Source organism: Lepidochelys kempii, chromosome 2, assembly GCF_965140265.1.
Source record: "Lepidochelys kempii isolate rLepKem1 chromosome 2, rLepKem1.hap2, whole genome shotgun sequence".
Taxonomy (NCBI): Eukaryota; Metazoa; Chordata; order Testudines; family Cheloniidae; genus Lepidochelys; species Lepidochelys kempii.
In genome coordinates this window covers 248,251,881-248,275,239 of record NC_133257.1, presented here as the reverse complement: position 1 = coordinate 248,275,239, position 23,359 = coordinate 248,251,881, and the positions used below count along the sequence as shown (strand labels likewise).

Here is a 23,359-nt window from a genome sequence, read left to right as displayed (position 1 = left end):
CTAATGCCTAACTCAGTGTAGCACCTTGCCTTGTTTTGGGCACTATTGTTGTCATCACCTTTTGCAGAAGAAATGTGGAACTCTGAACTCAGGTAATAGTAGTTTACAGTTCACCACTAAAACATTATTTCTGTTCTTAACACAAGTGCCTGGTAAGTAATATTATGTGCTCTTCTCAGTCCTAGCCAAAACATGCAGTGTTAATAATAGTAGTAACACATAATATACATATAATAATAATTTCCTACATCACAGTGGTGTTGAGGATTATTTAGTTAAAATGCTCTGAAGTCCCCAAATGAAAAGTGCTATATAAATGCAAAGTAAGCACATTATTTGATATTAACAAGACTGAGTTTTCTTACTTTTGTTGATTTAGGAAACATTTTGACAGTCTAAATCCTTAATGATAGTAGTTCCAGTGATTTGGTTACTGTCAGTGGATAACACAACATGGAAACACAATTCTTGGCCAAAAAGAATTAACAATCAAATGTTAATTTAGTTAGGCAGTATATTTAGTTCATTTGTATCCTGAAAAAATAGTGGTCTGGATCATCCCTGATGTATTACATTGAAGTCAGTGGAATTACACCAGAAATACATTTTGCTCGGTGATTCTAGATAAGGTTCTTAAAGATGATGTGCCATGCTTACTAAAAAGCCACACTCCTTTTATTGAAGATTTAAAGCAGTTCATAAACGCCATACACATTTTGTGAATTTTACAAATGGTTTTCCTAGAGGTTATTCTTAATGTTTTAAATGTAAACTCTTTTCTACAGGGTTAAAGAATTTTAAGACTAAATTGGCCCATAGAGCGGGATTCTCTATTAAAAAACAAATTTACATTTATTCATAAAGCCACACAGTACTATTCTTACTTTAAAATGGAGATGTGTTATTGGAGAAGGTCTGGTTTGTGCACTTGCCTAGCAACCGCAGCTCAGTTGACACCAGTGGTTTGAAGTTGTCGTTTAGTGGCCAGATTCTCCGGTGGTGTAAATAGGAGAGGCCCCACAACGGATTATAGTGCTTTGTGCCATTTCACTGCTGCACAGACAGTGGAGGCAGGAAGAAGGCAATGTTCTTGAAATGTCACTCTTTTTCATAAAGGGCACTGGCTGGCTGATTGTGCTCAATTAATTGCTGCCTCCAGCAGATGGAGACAGCTCTCTTGGCTGGCTAAACCGGTTTATTCTGGTCCCCTTTTCTCAGAAATTGAGACCTGCAAGAGTGACATGGGAAGAAATAATTTTGTCCTTTTCAGCCCTCCCTCCACAACTCCAGACCATTTACCCTCACACCTTTTCCTTCTTGTCAGTGTGTGTTAGTTTAGTGGAGAGTGCTTTTTGGGGAGAGGCAGCTCAGAAGCTGCAGTGTTTCAAGCATACAATAGGAAACTGAAAACCATGAGATTTTCCTCTTGTACAAATGCTTCTAGACTTGCTGACTCACTTCTGGGCTTTTCTGACATTTGAAATAATTATTGAAATCATATATTTGTGTCTGGAAAATAAAGTTACTTATTCAAAGTGACTTCAGATAACTTTCAGTATCAGGTAAGCTAGGACAAAATCAATTTATGTAATCTCCCGCTGCTTTCTTTACCATCACTTTCACAGCTGCTATGACCAATTGCTGTAGCATTGTCAGAAGCCCTGAGATTTTCAAGGCAATTCTGAGAGTCTGAGGAAACCCCAAAAAGATTGATCATTAGGCCAAATGCATGAGATTAAGGTAGTATGATTTCTTGCCATGTCACGCTTGCAGGGATCAATTTCTGAGAAAAGAAGACTCTAGTTGTGACCTGTTTTAAATGGTCTTGGATGAAGCAGAGACCATCCTACTTGCCAAGCCTATAGGAAGTGCTTCAAGTTTTCACAGTGGGCTGGCACTGGCAGTTCAAGCCTTCCTGTTGGACTGGTTATAGAAGCTTGTACCTCCACTAATGTGCAAGTAATTCTGGTTACTGCTTTCTGCAGAAAGGGGCAGAATGGGATTGAGCCTGTTGTTCAGCAGGATGTAGTCTTCTTTAGACTCTCTTTCCTGATGCTAGATTGTAACTAGACCTCCCTCCACTCTGGGGCCAAGTTTAGTTCTCAGCTAAGTACAATGTTCCTTTTGGAGCTTAAATAGAGAAAGTGAAAGCATAAGCCAGCTCTTTGATCCAGGCAACCTTGGTTGCAGCGTGGGTGTGCTTTCAGTTGCATGTGCCTCGCTACCTCATTGACATGTCTAGAACTATTGCTGTAGTCATGTTCTTATTCTTTTTTTGGCTTCTTAGCATTGGTCTGACTGGATGGTGGCCACGCGGGATAGGATCTTTTCTGGGGATGGCCCTGTTAGGGTACAATGTGTCACATGGCTGCTATCTGGTAGGTTGAAAGGAATTTCCTGTTTCTCTAAGCCATCTCTGTTCTCTGGAATCTGAAGTCTTGGGTGGGACTGGCTGATCTGAAGCCAGATCTAGTCACGGAAATGGTATCTGCAGAAGTCAATTTGAGGTGGAATCTTTCCAGATGGCCTCCCAGTTAAATGGTAAAGTAAAGATGTTCTTCATATTTGGTGACTTGGTAACTTGAAGTGTGGATACTCTCACTCACTCTTGGAACCTCAGCTTAGCACGTATCTTTCACCTCCTTCCCCTGATTGGCAAAGCCTTTCAAAAACTATGAAGTTCAGGCCAAGAGTCAACCTAATAGCTCTGAAGTAGCCCAGAAGTCTGGGCTTCTGGAGCTGTTGAATCTCTCTCTAGATCACTCTCTGTCTTTCCATCATGTAAGACCTTGTGGCTCAATTTACTAGAGGGATCGCAGTCACATAAATCTAGTGTACCTGAAGAGAAAGAGATTTTCCAAGCAGGTGATTTCCATGCTGTTGCAAATGCTGAACCCGGAGCATTTTCATGGACTTGTGTCGGGACAGGAAGTTAAATCCTTTTAGATGTGACATTCCTGACTTACATGCCTTTGAGGATGGGCTGGTTAAAGGCTTGAACACCAGCTCCCAGAATATCCAAGCATCAGCCGTTTTGGCCTTAAGAAGCACAGTAGAACTCTGTGAATTCCTACCTGATGGGTGAGATATTTTAGAATTGCTGATACACTAAAGCCAAGACCTATTCCCTTTTAGGCATGCAGGACCTTAGCATGGAGCTAACCACATACACAAGTGCTCCTTCTGAACCCATGAGAGAGTTCTCAAGGAAAGCCTTCAACATTAAAACTGCCTTTCCAGTGGCCATCCATTCTTCCAGTAAAGTGGGGGAACATTGAGCCCTCCTGTGCAGGGATCCCTACCTGGCATGTCATCATGATAAAGTACAGTAAAGAGAAAAGCTATTCTCCATTTCCTTTCCAGATTATTTCCCCTTTCCATTTGATTCAAGAGTGCTTCATTTCCTTATTGTGTCCATTGCCACAACATAGGAAAGAAAGTGCCTGCACACAGTCACAACAGTCTCTAAAGTTTCAGTGCCATGTTGGACTTGAGACTGTGTGAAGGAAGCACATACTGCTGGGAAGTTCTTTCTTCTACCATGAATCTTCTAGAACATCCATCTCTACCCCTTCAGCTGAGAGAGGAGGTGTTTCCTCTGTAAAACTGTGTAAGACATCTCCCTGAGCATCTTTACTACTTTTCTTAGCTTTGGAAACTCTGCTTTTAGTAGGTCAATCGTGCATGTTGTAATTTGTTAGTGTCTCATTTCTTCTTGAAAATTGGTACCCACTCTGTCTGTCCTGGAGTTGGAGGCTGCTGTTGGAGTTCTCATGTCCCATGGGTTGTCTGTGCTGGTTTGAGGGACTTTGGGAAATAATAGTTACTTGCTGATTTGAGAATAGATTTTTCAAACTGGTGCTTAAGGGTCTAACCAGGTGACTTTGGTTGACATTAATGACTGTTACATGGCTCTGCCATTTATGTACTAGTTTTAAAAATGGGCATCTTGGTTTCTTCCTTTTCCTCTGTGCCAGTCCAGACACCTTACTCTGTTTTTACTATGTTTGTGGAGCTGTGACTCCATACTTTTCTGGGAGTGATGTATCTTAATATAGTATTATGCTAGAGGCTGGTAAAACCTCACTGAAGCTGGTGGGTGTAACGGCTACCCTTGATTCAGGATAAATATAAAAAGGAGGGCTGTCGATTATTTGCAATTAACTCAAGAAATTAATCGCAATTAATCACAGTTTTAATTGCACTGTTAAAAAAAAAACAGGTTTCAGAGTAACAGCCGTGTTAGTCTGTATTCGCAAAAAGAAAAGGAGTACTTGTGGCACCTTAGAGACTAACCAATTTATTTGAGCATAAGCTTTCGTGAGCTACAGCTCACTCACAGCATTTTCCACTTTTATGCATCCGATGAAGTGAGCTGTAGCTCACGAAAGCTTATGCTCAAATAAATTGGTTAGTCTCTAAGGTGCCACAAGTACTCCTTTTCTTTTTGTTAAAAAATAGAATACCAATTGAAATTTATTAAATATTTTGGATGTTTTTCTACATTTTCAAATATATCAATTTCACTTACAACACAGAATACAAAGTGTACAGTGCTCAGTTTATATGATTTTTATTACAAATATTTGCACTGTAAAAATGATAAAAGAAATAGTATTTTTCAATTCACCTCATACAAGCACTGTAGTACAATCTCTTTATCGTGAAAGTGTAACTTACACGTGTATATATTTTTTGTTACATAACTGCACTCAAAAACAAAACAATGTAAAACATTAGAGCCTACAAGTCCACTCAGTCCTACTTCTTTTCAGCTAATCCGTAAAACAAACAAGTTTATTTACATTTATGGGAGATAATGCTGCCTGCTTCTTATTTACAGTGTCACCTGAAAGTGAGAACAGGCGTTTGCATGGCAATTTTATAGCTGGCATTGCAAGGTATTTACATGCCAGATATGCTAAACATTCGTATGCCCCTTCATGCTTTGGCCACCATTCCGAAGGACATGCTCCCATGCTGATGACGCTTATAAAAAAATAATGCGCTAATTAAATTTGTGACTGAACTCTTTGGGGGAGAATTGTATGTCTCCTGCTCTGTGTTTTACCCATATTCTGCAATATATTTGATGTTATAGCAGTCTTGGATGATAACCCAGCATGTTGTTCGTTTTAACAACACTTTCACTGCAGTTTTGACAAAATGCAAAGAAGGTACTAATGTGAGATTTCTAAAGATAGCTACAACACTCGACCGAATGTTTAAGAATCTGAAGTGCCTTCCAAAATTTGAGAGAGACGAGGTGTGGAGCATGCTTTCAGAAGTCTTAAAAGAGCAACACACTGATGCAGAAACTACAGAACCCAAACCACCAAAAAAGAAAATCAACCTTCTGCTGATGGCATCTGACTCAGATGATGAAAATGAACATACGTTGGTCTACACTGCTTTTGATCGTTATTGAGCAGAACCCATCACCAGCATGGATGCATGTCCCCTGGAATGGTGATTGAAGCATAAAGGGACATATGAATCTTTAGCACCTCTGGAGCGTAAATATCTTGCAACGCTGGCTACCACAGTGCCATGCAAATGCCTGTTCTCACTTTCAGTGTAAAAAAGAAGCGGGCAGCATTGTTTCCTGCACATGTAAACAAACTTGTTTGTCTGAGCAATTGGCTGAACAAGAAGTAGGACTGAGTGGAATTTTAGGCTCTAAAGTTTGACATTGTTTTATTTTTGAATGCAGTTATTTTTTGTGCATAATTCTACATTTGTAAGTTCAACTTTAATGATAAAGAGATTGCACTACAGTACTTGCAGTAAGTGAATTGAAAAATACTATTTCCTTTGTTTTACAGTGCAAATATTTATAATAAAAAATAAATATAAAGTGAGCACTGTACACTTTGTATTCTGTGTTGAAATTGAAATCAATATATTTGAAAATGTAGAAAACATCCAAAAATATTTAAATAAATGGTATTCTATTATTGTTTAACAGCGCAATTCATCGCAATTATTTTTTTAATTGCTTGACAGCCCTAATAAAAATCAATTAAACTTCTTTACGAAATAGATAGCTTAAACAATGGGAGCTACCATCCAAAACTCAGGCCACATGCAAGGCCAGTCAGGAATCTGAACTACGTGGAGTAGGGGCTGAATGGATGTTGTTTGAGGGAGCAGTGTGTATGAGGAAAGCAGCAGAAACATCATAGAAGCACACAAAGAAGGCAGCAAGGAATCTCCAGAGACAGCTAGAGAAGCACTTATAGCATGACCTCGAGGAAAAGCCAAGTGAGGGAGCTTTTGGGTAGAGTGATGGCTGGAAACATGCTTGGAACTGCAAGCAAAGAAACTGTCTCCTGTTGTTTGATTCCTACCGTGTTTATGGAAACAGACCTTATGTGTGTTCTTTTTAAATAAACAGGATTGCATCAAAAAAATACCTGACTCATCATCAATTTCTCTTCATAATGGAAACAGTCAGCAAGACCCCTCAGTTTTACCAAGTGCTTGGGTCAAAGGGGGTAGCAATAATGTGTATGGCTTGGGAAGTCTGTAACAGAGCAGGATCAACCAGCAGGGTCTTTTTCTAGGGAAGTTTCATCATTAGAGCTTCGCTTCCCCCCGCCCCCTTTCCATTTGCTGATTGAGTCACTTGTACCCGCTGTCTGAGTTAACATTAAAGGATTTGGGGAAATCAAATTAACAGGTAAGAAATTACCAATGTTAATAAAATATACTGGTTGTGTGATGGAGAGGTGACCCCTTTCGACAAAAATCTCTACAGAATGGGATAACCACACATTTATTTTCTTATTACAGTTTCATATAAAAGCTTAGCACAGAGTGATTATGACTAAATACTAGTTCTGTGCCTTTTGTATTAATTCACTGTTTTGTTTTATACACTTTTTGCTGTAATTATGACTGCTGTTTCTCTTTGCTCACTAATATATGGAAGTGGTCTAATAGTTACAGTGGTGATGCCTGGTTACTGATAATTTTCCTGTCAATATATACTACACATCTCCTACTTAATGGTATGTTAATTATACTGCAGACTGACACATTATCCAAATTACAGATTACCTATTTTAGTTATAACTAAGTAAATCTCCTTTTGTAATGAACAGGCATTTCTCTCCCATTTACATTTGCCTTATAATGAACATTTCTTCATAGACTGAAAGTTATTCTCATCATGACAACAAATATATACTTTATTCAATAGAAAAGGCTAAGGCATGCTGACTCACTCTGTTCCCTTGAGTTCATCTACATTTAAAATGTCAGCTGTTCTGGATAGCCTATCATATTTTGTCCCATGTTATTTTTCTAGGGTTCAGGTGTCAATTTATATATTTGCATTAAAAAAGACACCAAAGCCTATGTAAGACAAAACACATGAAAGTGAATCCGGTTGGTTGTCCCTTGTGCCAAATTCTGCATGTTGCTGGAACTGCCTCCTTTCGAGGTGCTGAGCACACTGAGGTCCTGTTGACTTCAGTGCAAAGTCACTTTTATGATGTAGAATTCAATTGGTTTTAATATAAAATATCAATGCAACAGAGTAACAGAACACCACACCATCCAATTCTGCATATCATAATACAATCTTTGCCTGTTAAATACAGCCTGCAATATATACATTTGCTATCCTGCTAATGCATGCATCTACAAGTCAAGGAACAGCTGAATAAAATGAGCTTATGTTATGTTATATCTAAGCTATGTAACTTTACTGCCAAGTCAGCTCCCTCTTGGGGTCTGTGGCCAATCACTGGGTGCTAGTGAACTAGTGAACTTGAGCTGTGGGGCAGCTGCTGGATGGGGATTCCCTTTTTCTGTTAGTGCAATGACCCAGGAGGTTTCCCTTGCTACTCATAAGAAAAAAATAATATTGGCAAATTGTGTACTTGCAGCGGAGTCCTGGTTCATTCCAAATGGCCCCCATGAATTTGTATCACATCGTATTTCATAAGCAGATCAAAAGGACTATGAATGTTATTTGTAAAATGACAATACAACTGTTGATAATACACAGTAAATAAGGCATTTCCCTAATTTGCCAAAGAATTGACACCAGTACAGTAAATTATATGATGTGACAGTCATGTTTTTCCCCATGCCCATTTGGTATTCGTATCTGAGTGCGCATTTTAGTTCCTCTAACATTTTTGGAGATGTCAGAGGTTACATGCTGCTGGGTTTTAGGTTTTTATGTTTGGGGTTTTTTTCTGTTTTTTTTCCTAAAGTAGTGTAAGTGCATGGAACAGTTTTTGGTAGCACACTAAAATGTGATGAAAATGCTAGTAGATACGGTAGTATGCAAAATTTATAGGAGGAAATGTATGCAAACAGATGGTAGAAGTGGCTATATGATTTCCCCATCACCATGTTTGAATTACTTCTAGACTGTGTATATCCTGATAATAAGATGGATTACAGTATAGATACCAAGATGTTTTGTTTTTTTATTTTGAAAGGCCTACAGTATGCAGCCTTTCTCCCGGACAACAGCAAAAAACAAGGTGAACAACTTTTGCACTATGTGGTCTTAAATTCTGTTATATTTTCTGTTATTTTCTGCTACATTTCTCTTTCATTAGGATAGTTTAGATTACTGCATCTTATTTTTAGAGTTATTTTATTTATCACACCATCATCATCCTTATCAATTCCAGATCTGAATTTAGCCAACACTGTACTTAGAGTTTCATTTTGTTTTCTCTGTGGCAGCTGGAAGTGGTTACTCACGTGTTAAACTTCAAGATGTGTAGTTGCAATGGTGGCCCTTTAATCAGTCATTTTCGTAGTGGGTGGTGACACCTGGTGGTAAACTTTATAAATGCAGAGTTAGCTATGTTTGTTCTTGGCTCTATTTTAAGAACTTGTACCTGTTGTGACAAGAACATTGGCCATCAGACTTTATTTAAATAACTCTAGTTTCCTGCAAGGGAAATATGTTGGGGGCCAGAATCTGCTTCCATTCACTGCCATACAAAACAACTGAAGAAAATGAGGTTTCACTGCTGTTAGAGGAGAATTTATTTGTGTAACTTGACTGTTGAAGCCAATAGTGTATTTTTCACAAGGGACATTTTGCCTTTTATTTATTTGTTTTTAAAATAATGACTATTGTGCATAAAATGATTTTTATTTTATATATACATGCACCTTATGTACTTCAATTAACTGAAAATACCTTCTATGAAAAGGACAAAAAGTACAGAGAGATTTGTTTTTAAAACTCTATAGTGTGAATGCTACGGTCTGCCGCTGTTTTATTTAAGGTCATACATAATTTTTGGCTTGGCCATATCCTTTTTCTTCCCAGCAAGTGTATTTGACCATGGTCATAAAACCTTGCATTCAACTGGCAGTATATTTCCACATAAATGGCACATCTAGAATGTACTAAAATAGTTAGTTCTTTCAATAATCATTACAAAATTGTGAACTACCTAATCCTGTGGTAAAGTACCTTCCCATGAGTAGCCACAACAAATGGACTTGAGTCATCTTGATTTTTATTTAGGAAAATGTTTGATCAAAAGCTAATTCTCTCTCTTCTTTAGCTGGTCTTCCTGCTATGGATGAAGTTTTGCAAAGTTACATAAAGAGGAATAGTATTATAGGAAATGGAAAATGTACCCAAATTGATGTTTCATTTTGATAGCTCTTTGTTAGTGTAGTAGCAAATCAAATACTCTGAAGTGTATTGCTATTATACTTTGCTCGGAGGGGCTTGGTAAAGTGAGTGTACTGTATGTAGACATCATTGCAAAATCTAATTTATCAGAGCTGAGATCCACAAATTTTGAAAATTAGATCCAGTGAGTAAAAAAGACAAAACTCTTATTACATCCTGAGCTACAGGTATGGACAACATATTAATATTTTCATCCCCAAGGTTCTGAGTTCAAAGAGAATTTGATGAAGGTTAATAAAACTATTTTCCTGTTATTTTGGCATTAATACTATGTGTTCTCGGGTGTAGGAGACCTGGGTTTGGTTCCAAGGGTGTTTTCTATTCAGTTGGGTCATGGAGACAATACAGTTATTCTTCAGGGACAAGGAAATGATAACTGCCACTTGCTGTATAAACATCTCCTACTCAGCAACAGTGGAAAGGCTGTGTTGGAGGAGGTCACTCACAATCAAGGAATAAAGTGACAGTAGTTCCCAGGCATGGAGAAATGAAGTGAGGATTCTCAGGACTCTGGACCAGCCTTGGTCGGACTAGATGTGGTGAGAACATCTTTTCCAACAGTTTATGGACACTACTAGCACCACCTCCACAAGATGAGGGTAAAAATCATTTGGTCAGAATTAATCAGAGTAATTCTTTCAAAGAAATGAAAATCAATTGAAAAGTGCAGTGTTTGCTATTGAAAGGAATCAGAGTGATATCTGAGCTTTGGAAGTTATTTTCTGTTCTAAGTATAGGGAAACTGTGCATTTCAGATAACATTGGCAAATGTAATCATTTAATGGGGACCACTAGAAATTCTGTCTATATTTTAGTGTGGTAGACTCCTGGGGCTAAATTCTGGCTCCGGTCACATACATGCTCCTCTCATTGACGTCAGTGAGGATTACACACATGTATCAGAGGTCAGAATTTGGCAGTTGAGGCTACATTTTCAAGAAAAATGTATCAAAACAAATCTGTGTATCAGTAGAATCACATTTTTGTCTTCCAGGCAGTACTCCAGGAATAATCCTAGTAATGTCCAGCACTGCAGATAAAACTTTTTTCTTTCTGAATTGTATGGCGCGTCAGAAATTTTTGTTTAACTAATAGGTTCATCATTTTATTTATGCTTTGTAATTCACACTTTAGAACTGAAAACTTGTCATTTCTAATAGTGTAGAAGACTGTTAGGCACCACACTTTAGTAATTTATGTTAGAAAATACACCACATCTTTGGAAAGGGAAAAGAGAACACTGATCTGCAATTTGTTAAGGTCCAGTGCTAATCACAAATGTGTGTTTGGGTAGTCTAACAATTAAGTATCTGAAATAAAAGGTTAATAGGTTATATCATACAAGACTAGAATAAAAAAAATATTTTATTGTGGAGATTTTTAATGTATAGTTTGGGACATAGCTCATATTTGGGTTTGTGTTACTAACCAGACATTAAAAGAAATAAAGGCTAGTATTCATATTATGTTTAAGTTATAGTGTGTTACATTAATAAAGTTCTTTTAGTATATAGGTTTTTATTCTTGGCTTTTAAACACAAATGAGGTACAGTACACTTCTTTAAATGTTTATAATGTCTAACTGCTGCTGGACTTTAAGAAGTATCAATTTTGTTCTTAGTTGCTGCAGATAATGACAATATCATACCAAATTATTTTGTATTTTTTGTAGGACTGGGAAACAGAAAATCATGACTGGTATTGTTTTGAATGCCATTTGCCTGGAGAGGTGTTGATATGTGACCTGTGTTTTCGTGTGTATCATTCCAAGTGTTTGTCTGATGAGTTCAGGCTTAGAGACAGCAGTAGTCACTGGCAGTGCCCAGTTTGCAGGGTGAGTACCTATGAGCTTTAATGTGCTGCTTAGAGGGTTGATATTCATTAATAGTTTCATTAAGGTGGCACAGATGGTCTGGCCAGGTTAATGGATTAAGTATTGCCTATCGAAACAATGATACATACATAGCATACCTGTACAAAGATTCCAAAATACTGTGCATATAGATGACTACTTTTTTGAAGATCCTTTGAAGGAAGTTTATATAACACTTAGACAAATATAATGCTTCCTCACTATAAGCCTTTCTGGTATTTCTGAATGCTACTGTGGTTTTCAGCGCTAAGAAGTTAATTCATTCTGTGTAAGCATCTTGCTGTGAAGTATTTAATCCATGCACTTCCTACAAACTCCTTATAGGAAGATTTCACTGTATTTAGACAAAACTTCTATATCTTCCATACTACCCCCTTTGTGCCCATTAAATATTTTGAATTGCACCCTGTCCACTTTTATCAGATCCTGAGGTAGCTTCTGCTATTGTTGATAAATGATCTGTGGGAAGAGGGAATGGAAATGAAAACTATATCTTTTGGTAAAGACTAAATGGAATAGTCAGGTAGGTATTTAGGTAGCTTTCATAATTCTATATTTTCCCCATTAACTTTTATTTATTTATATGAATGCATAGAGTATACTGTGTTGGAGTGTATGTAGAAAAGTGTGTATGTATGAGTGTAATGTGAGATTGCAGTGTATTATGGAAATGAGCATATAAAATACTGTTCAAGATGCTATTTATTTTATTGATGGTCATTTTAATTTTAGTGTATTTTTCTAAACCATAATGTGAATGTTTGCAGTTTAGTAATCATGTTATTAAGGCTTTTACTCTATTGGAATAAAATTATACATTATAAAAATCAGAGACATACTAGGGCAGCTTTCAAAAATATGGGATGAAATCCTGGCCCTATTGAAGTCAGTGAGAGTGTTCCCATTGGCTTCAGTAGGGCCAGGATTTCACCCATAGCCTCTACATATTACTTTTCTTTTCAAGGTTTTGTCCTTTTGAGCATGGTGGGAGGAGAGTAGTTTTTATGTGCACTACAGGAATGGGCAGGGACGTTGTCTACATGCCATTAGGCAAAACTAAACAGCCAAATCATGCTATTGTTCATTGGCACCTGGCCTTTAATTAGCCAGCTGCATCCCCTTACCGTTAGTATTCCTGCATACGCTCAGGGAGTGGGGCATAGGGCACATTCTGAGCCTTAATTAAGTGGGGGGAAAACTACATCTGAATTCTTAAAAGAGGAACTACTGGTGCAGAAAGCATTCAACACTACTATTTGCTCTGTGGCATTGGGATTCTGAAAGCAAGATTAGATTCCCTAGATGTAGGTTTTGAACCAGATCTTGTACAGCGAGCCAACCCAGAGATGGTCTCTGCTGCCAGAGATGTGGGTGCCCACTCTCTTTATGCTGCAGAGAAGCTGTTGGAGGCCACATAGTTATTAGGGTTGCTTCTTTTAAAAGTCAAGCACATTTCTCTTACTTGTGACTTGACAGTCATCCAGATGCTAATTGTAAAAAGCAACACCTTCTGATTCATTGAGTCAGGGCAGACTGAAAGCTACAGGCTTCTGGAAGTGTAAGGTAACCAAGTCAGCACAAATAAGGGAGTGAAATGGAAAGAAAGAAAGCGGGAGGGAAAGATGAGTAAGAGTAATAAAAAATAAAAGCATGTTAATACTTTCCATATGAACATACAGAGTGTATCCCAAAAATGACACCTGTGTGGCATTTGCCTGTAGAGGACAATATATTCTGCTTTACTTAGCATTTAATTTCACCACTCAGGGGAATGCAACCTAGAGCAATCCTACAATCCTTGGAATTTTTAAATAGATCTTATAAATCACTGTTGATGCACATAACAAACACACACATAACTCACAGATGCAGTTAAAATTAGATATGCTGGACCAAATCCCAAACTCCGCTCCAGACTGAGGTTGTTTTAAGTTACAACTGGGGACCAGGAGAGTACAATGACTTAAAGCCATTTTCTTCTCCCTCTCATCTGCTGTGATATGACCATAGTCGCATCAGAGGATCTTGTTCACTATCCAATGTATATAAATAGATGGAGCAGCTAGTTTTGAGGTAAATTTTACTTTCATCCTAGAATCTTGAATTCCATTAGTTTAAGCTGATGATTTTAAACAAACTTTTACCTTGAAGAAAATATTTTGAAACTCATCCTCTCTTCCATGAGTGATGTGCACTTGTGCGTACTGGTCCATTTTTTATTTCCTTGAGAACACATTTATTGGCCTTTGTGATTCATTCATTTTCTGACCCTAAAACCTTGCAGCTCACTCACAGGCCACAGGTGACTATCAGGCTCTTTCACAAAAGACTTCTATTTTGTAATGTGAATACCACTTCCTCCCCTCAACAGCACTGCTTGCTGGCTTTCTGCTTAACCAGACTTGCTTCCCACCCATCTCAGTTCTGCAGCAGTGGACTAGTGGGTCCTCTGGAGGCAAGAGGGAGATTTGAATTGCTGTCCAGTCCCACACACCTGGCCACAGGTTTGGGAGCTGTTCTGTATTTTACGGCCATCTCCAGCAGGTGACTCTCTATTCTAATTTTATTTTAAAAGAGACAGAGAGAGAGCATCCTCAAAATCATAATAGTTTAGAGTGTCTTGGTTGATGTCCAAAGGACATAACAGAGCTTAACTCTCTTGTGAAAGGGCAGAGGAATTTACTTTGCATTGTCAGCAGTAAATGTATACATTCAAGAAAAATATTAGCTGGGACAAAAAATATGCGTGTCTAATACTATTTCACTCTAATGCCAGTGCACAGAATCTTTCACATCCAAGGATCTCACAGCTCTTTAGAAAGGAGAAGGGAAAGTGTGTTTTGAAACAGAATATATTGGAGAAATAATCTAAGAACACTTCATTCTTATTAAAAGGTTTCCCATGTAATGCTGCCCAGGTCACCGAGTCTTTGGACTGTTCATCACATGGTTGCTGGATGTGTTACTTCAGTCCCCTGATGCAGCTTTATTTTGCCCACCTGCTTGCTCCAGCAACATTTTACAAAGGACACTGTCAAGGATTGTTCATAATTTTAAAATATTTTTCCCTCCACAATGTTTATTACAGTTCTTTGGAAGCTTGGCTCTGAAATTTGTTTTCCTTCCATTGAGTGCTGAGCTTCTGGCTCTTCTGTTTTTAAAGGACCAGTGTGAATATTTGGGGTAATATTGCATAGCTTTCAGCACTGGTAAGAGGATACAGAGTTAGGCATAGGTTCAAATCCAATCCAGGTTGGTAGTGACTAGAAATTGTCACTGACCGCTGACGAATCGTTGCTTTATGTTGGTGCTCTCAGCCCAGTTTCTGGTAGATAGGTAACAACAGAGAAACGCTATCAAATGGGTGTGAAGATCAGATAGTCTTTCACCTGTATCAAAATGGTCCCTCCAGGACATGATAAAGGCAGATTGGTGAGTCAGTGGGGGGGACATGGGAAGATTGCAGTAGTGTTGCTTCCTGTTGGGTGGATAAAAGAAAGAATTTCATTTTCCACTGCTGTTAATTTGGCACCTATTAGGGGAACTAAAAAAGAAAATAATACCAGAAAAAGTACTGAATCATTTGTTTTGGAAAAACTGATGCATGCAAAGATTTGCATGGACTTCATAAATAGAAATAAAAACAGGTCAACTTTTGAGTGTTACCAACTGTGATCATGTCCATTTAAGATTTTCTTAAGAAACGAAAAGAAGATGAACAGGAGTACTTGTGGCACCTTAGAGACTAACAAATTTATCAGAGCATAAGCTTTCGTGGGCTACAGCCCACTAAGGCAGGATGATTCAAGGCAGTAAGTAACTTGTCCCATTTTCACACCCACACACCCACCCCGGGGCGAGATTTGGCTTCATCTAGATCCTAGTGCATTCTTGTTCAGCTCATCATTATAATTTGTATCTTTCATCCAAGGGCTTTCAAACAATTACGACTTGCAGCCACTCAATGAGGTAGGTAAGCATCTTTATACAGGGGTAATGAGCACAGAGAGGTTAAGATACTGAAAACTACCGTGATCTATATTCTGTATATTCTAGTGCTCAGTAGTGTGAAGCAGTTCATGGAATATATAGAAAGATTGTCCCCATTGTTAACAATCTACCCATAACATAGTATGTTGAGTAGAGGAGCACACACAGTACAGAGGTTTAGAGGGACAGAAGGATGAGGATTACAACAGTACAATGATTCAGTTGTTCAGGTTTGATTTGTGCAGATTATGGTGGTCACTCAAGATATTTTGTTTAATATAAAATAAGAAAGATGAAGAGCCAAAGTGGAAAATATTATTGTTTCATTTATTGTGAGCATCATGGAAGAGAAGAGTTCTCATGAGTTTAAAAGGTAACTGCCTGGCTGACAGGATATGGAAGGCATTCTCTATGTAGGGGTTGGAATGATTGGACAAGTGGAGCATGAAGGCAACACAATTGGAGAGGACACTGGGTAAGTATAATTAAGGCTATGGTTTAGTCACAGGTATTTTTAGTAAAAGTCATGGACAGGTCACAGGCAGTAAACAAAAATTCACGGCCCATGACCTGTTCCTGACTCATACTATATACCCCTGACTAAATCTTGGGAGGGGGAGGGGGGCAGCCTGGGGGTGCCACGGATGCTGCTGGGGGGGACAGGTGGCAGCACGTGGCCTGAGATCCCCAGTGGGGGTGGGAGGGCTGGCAGGCTCCCTATCCGGCTCCTCATAGCTCCCTGGAAGCAGCGACATGTCCCTCCCTCAGCTCCTAGCTCCACGCACTGTCCCCGCCCCAAGCACCAGCTCCGCAGCTCTGATTGGCTGGGAACCGCGGCTAATGGGAGCTGTAGGGGCAGTGCCTGCGGGCGGAGACAGGACAGCATACAGAGCTAGGAGCTGAGAGGGAAGGACATGTCGCCGCTTCCGGGGAGCACCCCCCCAAGGTAAGCGCTGCCCAGAGCTCTTACCCCCTCCTGCGCCCCAGACCTGAGCCCCCTCCCACACACACCCAAATTCCTACTGCTGCTGGGGGCAGGGAGGAGGGCGGTGTCCCGAAACTGCCCCAGCAGTGGCCAGCCACACCAGCTGCTACAGAAGTCACAGTGGTCCCAGAAAGTCACGGAATCCAGGACCTCCGTGACATACTCTCAGCCTTAAGTGTAATACAGAGTTCAGGGACTTGCCAAATCAGTGACAGAACTGGAAAGAGATCTCAGGAGCCCTGACTCCCTGCCCCCTGCCATGTGTGCCCTATTCACATCAGATCTTAAACTTCACTCCAAAGGGTCCCAAAGCATTTTACAAATATAAACTGATTTACAGATTAAAGAGCAGCATTTTCGAAACACTCAAGTCCCATGTTTAAAAGTGACTTATAACTCATGGACACACAAGCAAGGAGCCAGGCTAGAACCTTGGTCCTTTATCTCCCAAAGCACATGCATCTTCTGCATGAGACCTCCTGTACTACAGTCTTCCCACATACATATATATGCAGTATATACATACACACTAACAAGCTAACTCTTTACAGTCTGATGGGATCACAAGGCAAGGTGGCATGGCAGCAAAATAACTTCATAAATTGGCACGACGGAGGGCCTGATCCAACTCCAAATGAAGCCAGTGTAGGGATTCCCCCTGGACTTCAGGTTAGAGTTGGATCAGGCCATGATAAACTCCTCTTGAGAAGCTTGGTACTTAAACAGAAGGTCTGTTGCCAGGCAGGGAAGGTTCGCACTAGCGGAGGTGTGGGAAGGCTTATAGAGTGTACTTCCTCACTGCTCTTCCAAATTCAAAAGTACACAAATTCATATTGTTTTCTCACCCCCAAAAAATGAGAGATTAAAAGAGCGCTTGGTCTGATTCTCATTTACACTGAGACCCCTTTATACTGTGTTGTCTATGTGAAAGGGTCCTTAAAGTGGATGTGATTATAATTTACTCCTATTCCTTTGCGCTGCCAAAGCAATGTAATTGAGTTTCAGTATGACTGAGAATCAGGCCCCAGATCTAACATTATCCATCCTCTTGCTTTAAGTAGCTTGAGTTGGACTACTCTAAAAATATTTTGAGTATTTAGAAGTACTAATTTTGCATGTTTGCGTAAGAATATGTAATAGCTTTTTTAAATGATAGGAAGACTTTCAAAAAAAGAATAAGAGTACTCGTGGCACCTTAGAGACTAACAAGTTTATTTGAGCATAAGCATAAGCTTTCAGTGACATCTTTTCCCAACATGGCTTCCAAACTGAGCATGAGCAGCAAATATCTGATGAAGGAAAAATCTTTGTAGAAAAGTAAAAGAAAAGTCTTGATTAGAATTTAGTTTATTAAAGAGGTGATTGGAAGTTGTACAGCCAGAAGACTAAGCCGACGGTAAAAAAGCCATTTTGCTGGTTCCTTGGCTTTCATTACTTAAAATCTCAAAAGTAATGAATTTTAGACATCAAAACTGTAAATAACATTTTTCCTAAAATAAACCAGTGTAGGGAATTGGGGAGAAGTGGACAGATCCTGGCCAAATTGGCTAATTAATTATGGTACTGTAGTTTTCATCACCACTTGTGATTAACAGCAAAGCCAGATATCTGTCTTTTAATAAAGGCTTAGGTATCAGACTACAACCCATTTATCTTATATATTCTCTTTACAAATCTGTCCTGCAGACCAACGCATGAAAAAATATTCATATTAATTTGGGGATTTTTCTGCAGATGATGAAATCAAGACTATGTCAGGAAGGGAAATATAGAGAGAGACTGGGCTAGGCAAGTGAATTTTATTGTGTCCTAATGAGTTTCAGTCTATTCAAAGGCTGTGTCATTAGAAGCACACATTGCACTCTATTGCTTATTTAAAACCTTAAAATGACATCAGCTAGTCCACAGTTATCTTTTAATGCTCATTTAGGTTTCCATGGAGTAGAACTGTTATGTTTTATGTAAGACAGCAATTGAGATGCATTTAAACAGATTGGGTGGTCTCATAGCAGGTAAAATTGAACATGGAGATATGTACGGTAATGCAAATTGACAAAATAAATGCAGTTGAGCTCTAAAGATGAAATTCACCTCCATACAGAGGCTAGAAAAAGGCCTATGCACCACTTAAGTTCTGAACATAGGGCTTAGGTATGACATGAGTGCTAGACTAGCCTTGGGCTGGCCCTCTGCACAGTGGTGAATTTCATCCCATGTCTGCAGTCTTGTGTGAGGAAAAAGGCTTAAGTGTTGATATAGCTAGCACAATGAAGATGTATGTTTAGTATGTAGTAGCAATTAAAACTTTAGTATTTAGGCTGGTGAGATGTATTATAAAGATGTGAGCCCAATTCTCTAAGGATATCCATCTGGTTAAACAATGGTATGCATGCTTTCATCTGGAGTACTGTAGCCAACTTTGGTTCCTTCGCTTTAAGAAAGATATAGTGGACATTGTATAAGTCCTGAGAAGAGCAGGTTATGCACTTGCCATAATAGAAAAGCCTATAGTTGGCTGACAATACATTTCAGAAGGAGTAAAGGCAAAATGAGACTCAAATACTATCCATTTATTAACCTTAAAGTGCAAGGGTGTTGGCCTTAAAAAGTAAATATGTAAAAATGGTGCCGATCTGCTCCCTTGGTGTATTCAGAGTCATCCCTTAATACTCCAGTGAGAGAAATACGATTTTATAAAGTTTTCCCGTTAGCTTTTGCAGAGCCAGCTTAGCTAAGAAGGTGTGAATTGGATTCTGTTCCTTTTTGTGCATCACAAAGAGTATTATTTGCTAAGGGCTTGTCTACACTGGCAGTTAACAGTGCTGCAACTTTCTTGCTCGGGGGTGTGAAAAAACACACCCGTGAGCACAGCAAGTTTCAGTGCTGTAAAGTGCCTGTCTAAACCGTGCCCCAGCTCTGGCGTTGGTAGCTACGCCCCTCATTGAGGTGGTTTTCTTAGAGCGCTGGGTTTTTTTAGTGCACCGCAACCGCACAAGGCGCGTTAAAGCGCTGCCAGTGTAGACTAGCCCTAAGTTCCAATCAGTTGCACCTTTGCAAACCTTATTAAAGACCATGCTTTGCACAGGTGTCATAATTTGAAGACCTGGAGGTTACAGAGATGTAACTCTGAGCCTAATTTAGTCTTTAAAATCTTCATAGTGGTGACAATGAAATGCATGAGAAGGTAAGAACTCAACCTAACACTCAGTCACCAGGCTGAGTATTCAAGGCTGGGAGGTAGGGAAAAACAAAATCAAAAAAATCCTTTTTGCTTGTGAAGTGATCATATGGAAATCACTGAGTGATAATAAACATGGAACCCCACATTGCTGCTTTTGCAGTCTCTTTTCAGCACAGAACTGCACTTTAAATGTGGAAGACCTACAGGAGGCCGGGAAAAGAGCAAAGAGGAGCTATCACTTTACTCATAGTTGTAGTGACAATACTATACTTTAATTCATGCTAAACAGCTTCTGCTTGCCTAGTAAGCATATCATTTGCAGCTGTTACGGGCTTCTTTTTTTTTTCTTTTTTTTTTTAAAGCTTTCTTCCTGTCTTTCGGTAGCTAGATAGTAATACCTTGCTGATAAGTTGACCATTAAATAATATGTTGTAATTTTATGCTGATCCTAGCCTTTCTTCATTACTTCATTTTATTAAGGCAAAGTAATTCTTTACTTTTTTGTGTGAGAGCATTTGAGGAGGCATTAAGAACACACTAAATGGAAATTAAGCACCTAGTTCTTCTGTAACTGAAGTCCTCAGCAAAATACATAATTCGTGTATCACTATGATGCTTTGACTGTTACTCTTGTGCATTAGCAGTACCAATTTTGAAGAAGAGATTTTCCTTAACTAATTGTATGATTTAATCTGAGGCAAATGTACCTTTTTAAAATCTTTGTACTGCAGAGGGTTGCTGGTGTGGTTTTTTTAAGTCAGATTTTTAAAAAATAGTTGACTGGGTTTTTTTTTTTAAACAGAGCATTAAGAAGAAAAACACAAGCAAGCAAGAGATGAGCACATACCTGCGATTCATTGTCTCTCGTATGAAGGAGCGGGTGAGTCTGAAAGAATGACACTTTTCCAAGGCGGTGGTTTGCATCGAGAGGGTAGTAGAGAGTCGGGAAATGTTTCTGATGTCCCCTTTTTAAATATGTTGTATTCAATTAGGGGCATATTATGGTCACCCCATGCATAAGTGTGCAAGAGAGCAGGGGACACAAAGAGCCATTCCTTCTTACACATCCTCTGTGGAATGGTTTCTGTTTCAACATGTACGGCCCATGGCCCAGTATACAGATTATTCATATTTCTGGCTGGAATAGCCTGTGCAAGGACCCCACACCTCCAGTGGAATGGACTCTCTTCAGATATTACAGAGACACAAAATCAAGGTGAAACACTTCTTTCCCTTTCTCCACCTCTGGCATGCGATTGTATGGCTCCCTGTTCCTTATATGAAGTACTTAAATTAATGTAAAGTGAAATAATTCTTTTTCACATACTGTCTCTTGGTCCTTTCAGGCTATCGATCTAAACAAGAAGGGGAAGGACAACAAGCACCCAATGTATAGGAGGCTGGTGCACTCAGCTGTTGATGTTCCTACTATACAAGAGGTACAGTCACATGCTTTCTGATTTCCTAAGCGAAATTTTGTTCTGTCTTTAAAAGTGAGGCCAGAACGTTATGAACCAAAGTACTAATCCTTGTTATTTAATTCTTTCCATGCTCATTTCTGCTATGGCTTCTGTCATAAGCATAATAGCCAAACATTTCAAACTTGGGTGACTAAAGCTAGGCACCCAAATCCTTTTAGCACCTAAAAATGTGCCTGATTTCCAGAGGCACAGAGCACCCTCAGTTCCAGCTGATTTTAAGGGGAGATATGGGTGTTCAGCACCTCTGAAAAATCAGGCTATTTATTTAGTTGCCTAAAGATGGATTTGGGTGCCTAAAGTTAGGCATCTAAGTTTGAAAATAGGGCTAATAAGTAAAATGGCAAATGAAACAAATCATAAGAACATATTTGACCAAATAGTCCATTTTTTTCTTGTCAAAGCAGTTACAGACATCTGCTTTCCAAACATCATGATGATTCATAAAATGCCAAACATTTTGGTTGATCACAAAAAGCAGGAATGACTTGAACCACCTTTTATGTTAATTTCTTCTAAAATTAAAATACTGGTTAATATATAATCTTTTCTTTGTAAGGTGATTATGTTCATGACTTATTAAATCAAAGGAGTTGGGGGCTTCCCTTATAAGGATTAATATCTTACTGAATATTGCATCTAAAATTATATGATATGTTGTGCTACTTATTGATATTTTTATTTATTTTTTTAATTGTAGATTTGGGGGTTCTTGATTTTCAGTATTATAAAATAGAATTTAGTGTTGCTTGAAACATGAAATCACACATGCACTAACATTTTTTGGTGAAACTACCACCAGTTGCACTCCTCCAGAGGTGGAAGTTGCCAGAGTAGGCAGTTTGGGCATTTTAGCACCATGTGATCTAGATTTGCTCAGAGCAGGTTTGGTTGATGCTGGCAAAAATCCCAGAAATTGACAGAATTTTGTCTACGCTAGAATTCTCATAAGTGCTATCACCAGGGCAGTGCAACTGACAGTCGCACAGATAAGAATGTTTTACTAGTGTGGAGAAGGCCATAGCATGCTCAGCTTGGGCAGAACTAGAAAAATGCACAGTGTGACTCAGTGCAAACCTCTGTTATGGTTTAAAGTTATGGGCTTTGAAAGTTAATCCTTTGAGAAAACGGTGGCTGCAACATGAGGCCCTTAGAAAAGTATATGGGAGCTCAACACTGAATTGATATGAAGATGAAATTCTGGATTGAAACTGGATTGAAAGATGCAAAGCACTGTCCCACAGGGAGCAAATCTTTGAGCAAATGCTATTGGCTAGAGTTTATTCTGTTACACACCATGGGAGTGAATGGGATTACTCCAGATTTACTTGTTATAACTGAGAAAAATTCCCCTCCTTTAATTAAGTTAATTTTAAAGCACCTCTTGGTACCTGAGAACTGGACAAGTACTGCACCTACTGAAATATGGACAGGTAGGATGCCACAGACTAATCCTGGAAGTGTTATAAGTACATTTGTGAGCCATGGCAATATCAATAACTCACCTTGTCTGCCTAATACATATTATTGTATGAGCTTGTGTGCATAATATGAACAAGTCACTCTGCCAGTAGTTTTCATAGTTCTATATTTTGCTTTGTGTAGAAAGTAAATGAAGGAAAATACAGGAGTTATGAGGAGTTCAAAGCAGATGCTCAGCTGCTTCTACACAACACAGTGATTTTCTATGGAGGTAGAGTATTACATTTAATATTTTTCCCATTAATTTGATTCAGGAAATAGATCTCAGTGTCTTTACTCTTAGGAAACTGACCACTTTGGATGAGACTTGGGGACCAGCTAATTAAGAGAGGATGAGGCCACCTTGAGAGTCTGTGGCTACTAGAAGAGCGGGCTGTGTTAGTACTCATTTCTACAGTGGGACCCAGCCTCCCTCATTTCCCCTAAACCTGGTACTGCCTTCTCTGCAGCTGGCCTTCTCAATGGGAGCACCTCTACCCCCTTACCAATCTATTCCTGCTTCAGCCTAGGAAGCTGTAAGGGGAAAACAGTGAAGTCTGAGGAGTGGGATCCCAGAGCAGCTCCATGCTGAATAGCAGGCCAGTTGCTAAGAATATCACCAGGGAGAGCAGTGCTGACTACCTGTTTAGTCTCTGGCTGTTTACAGAACGTATAGAGTCTTCAAATGGCCATAGCTATGGGCGAA

The 23,359-nt window shown here is 39.1% G+C and overlaps 1 protein-coding gene across 15 annotated transcripts in view; it reads left to right on the top strand.

The window, feature by feature from the left end:
• The window catches only part of ZMYND11 (zinc finger MYND-type containing 11), a 159,406-nt gene that overhangs the window by 111,495 nt on the left and 24,552 nt on the right, over nt 1–23,359 (top strand). For 10 of the 15 annotated variants that reach the window (XM_073334522.1, XM_073334517.1, XM_073334514.1 and 7 more), the window contains 5 exons: nt 8,460–8,504; nt 11,358–11,519; nt 20,517–20,594; nt 21,061–21,153; nt 22,798–22,885. In XM_073334522.1, the coding sequence (XP_073190623.1) occupies nt 8,460–8,504; nt 11,358–11,519; nt 20,517–20,594; nt 21,061–21,153; nt 22,798–22,885 (466 nt within the window). The remainder of the gene's footprint in view (nt 1–8,459; nt 8,505–11,357; nt 11,520–20,516; nt 20,595–21,060; nt 21,154–22,797; nt 22,886–23,359) is intronic. The other 5 variants (XM_073334519.1, XM_073334515.1, XM_073334516.1 and 2 more) reach the window with 2 other exon arrangements.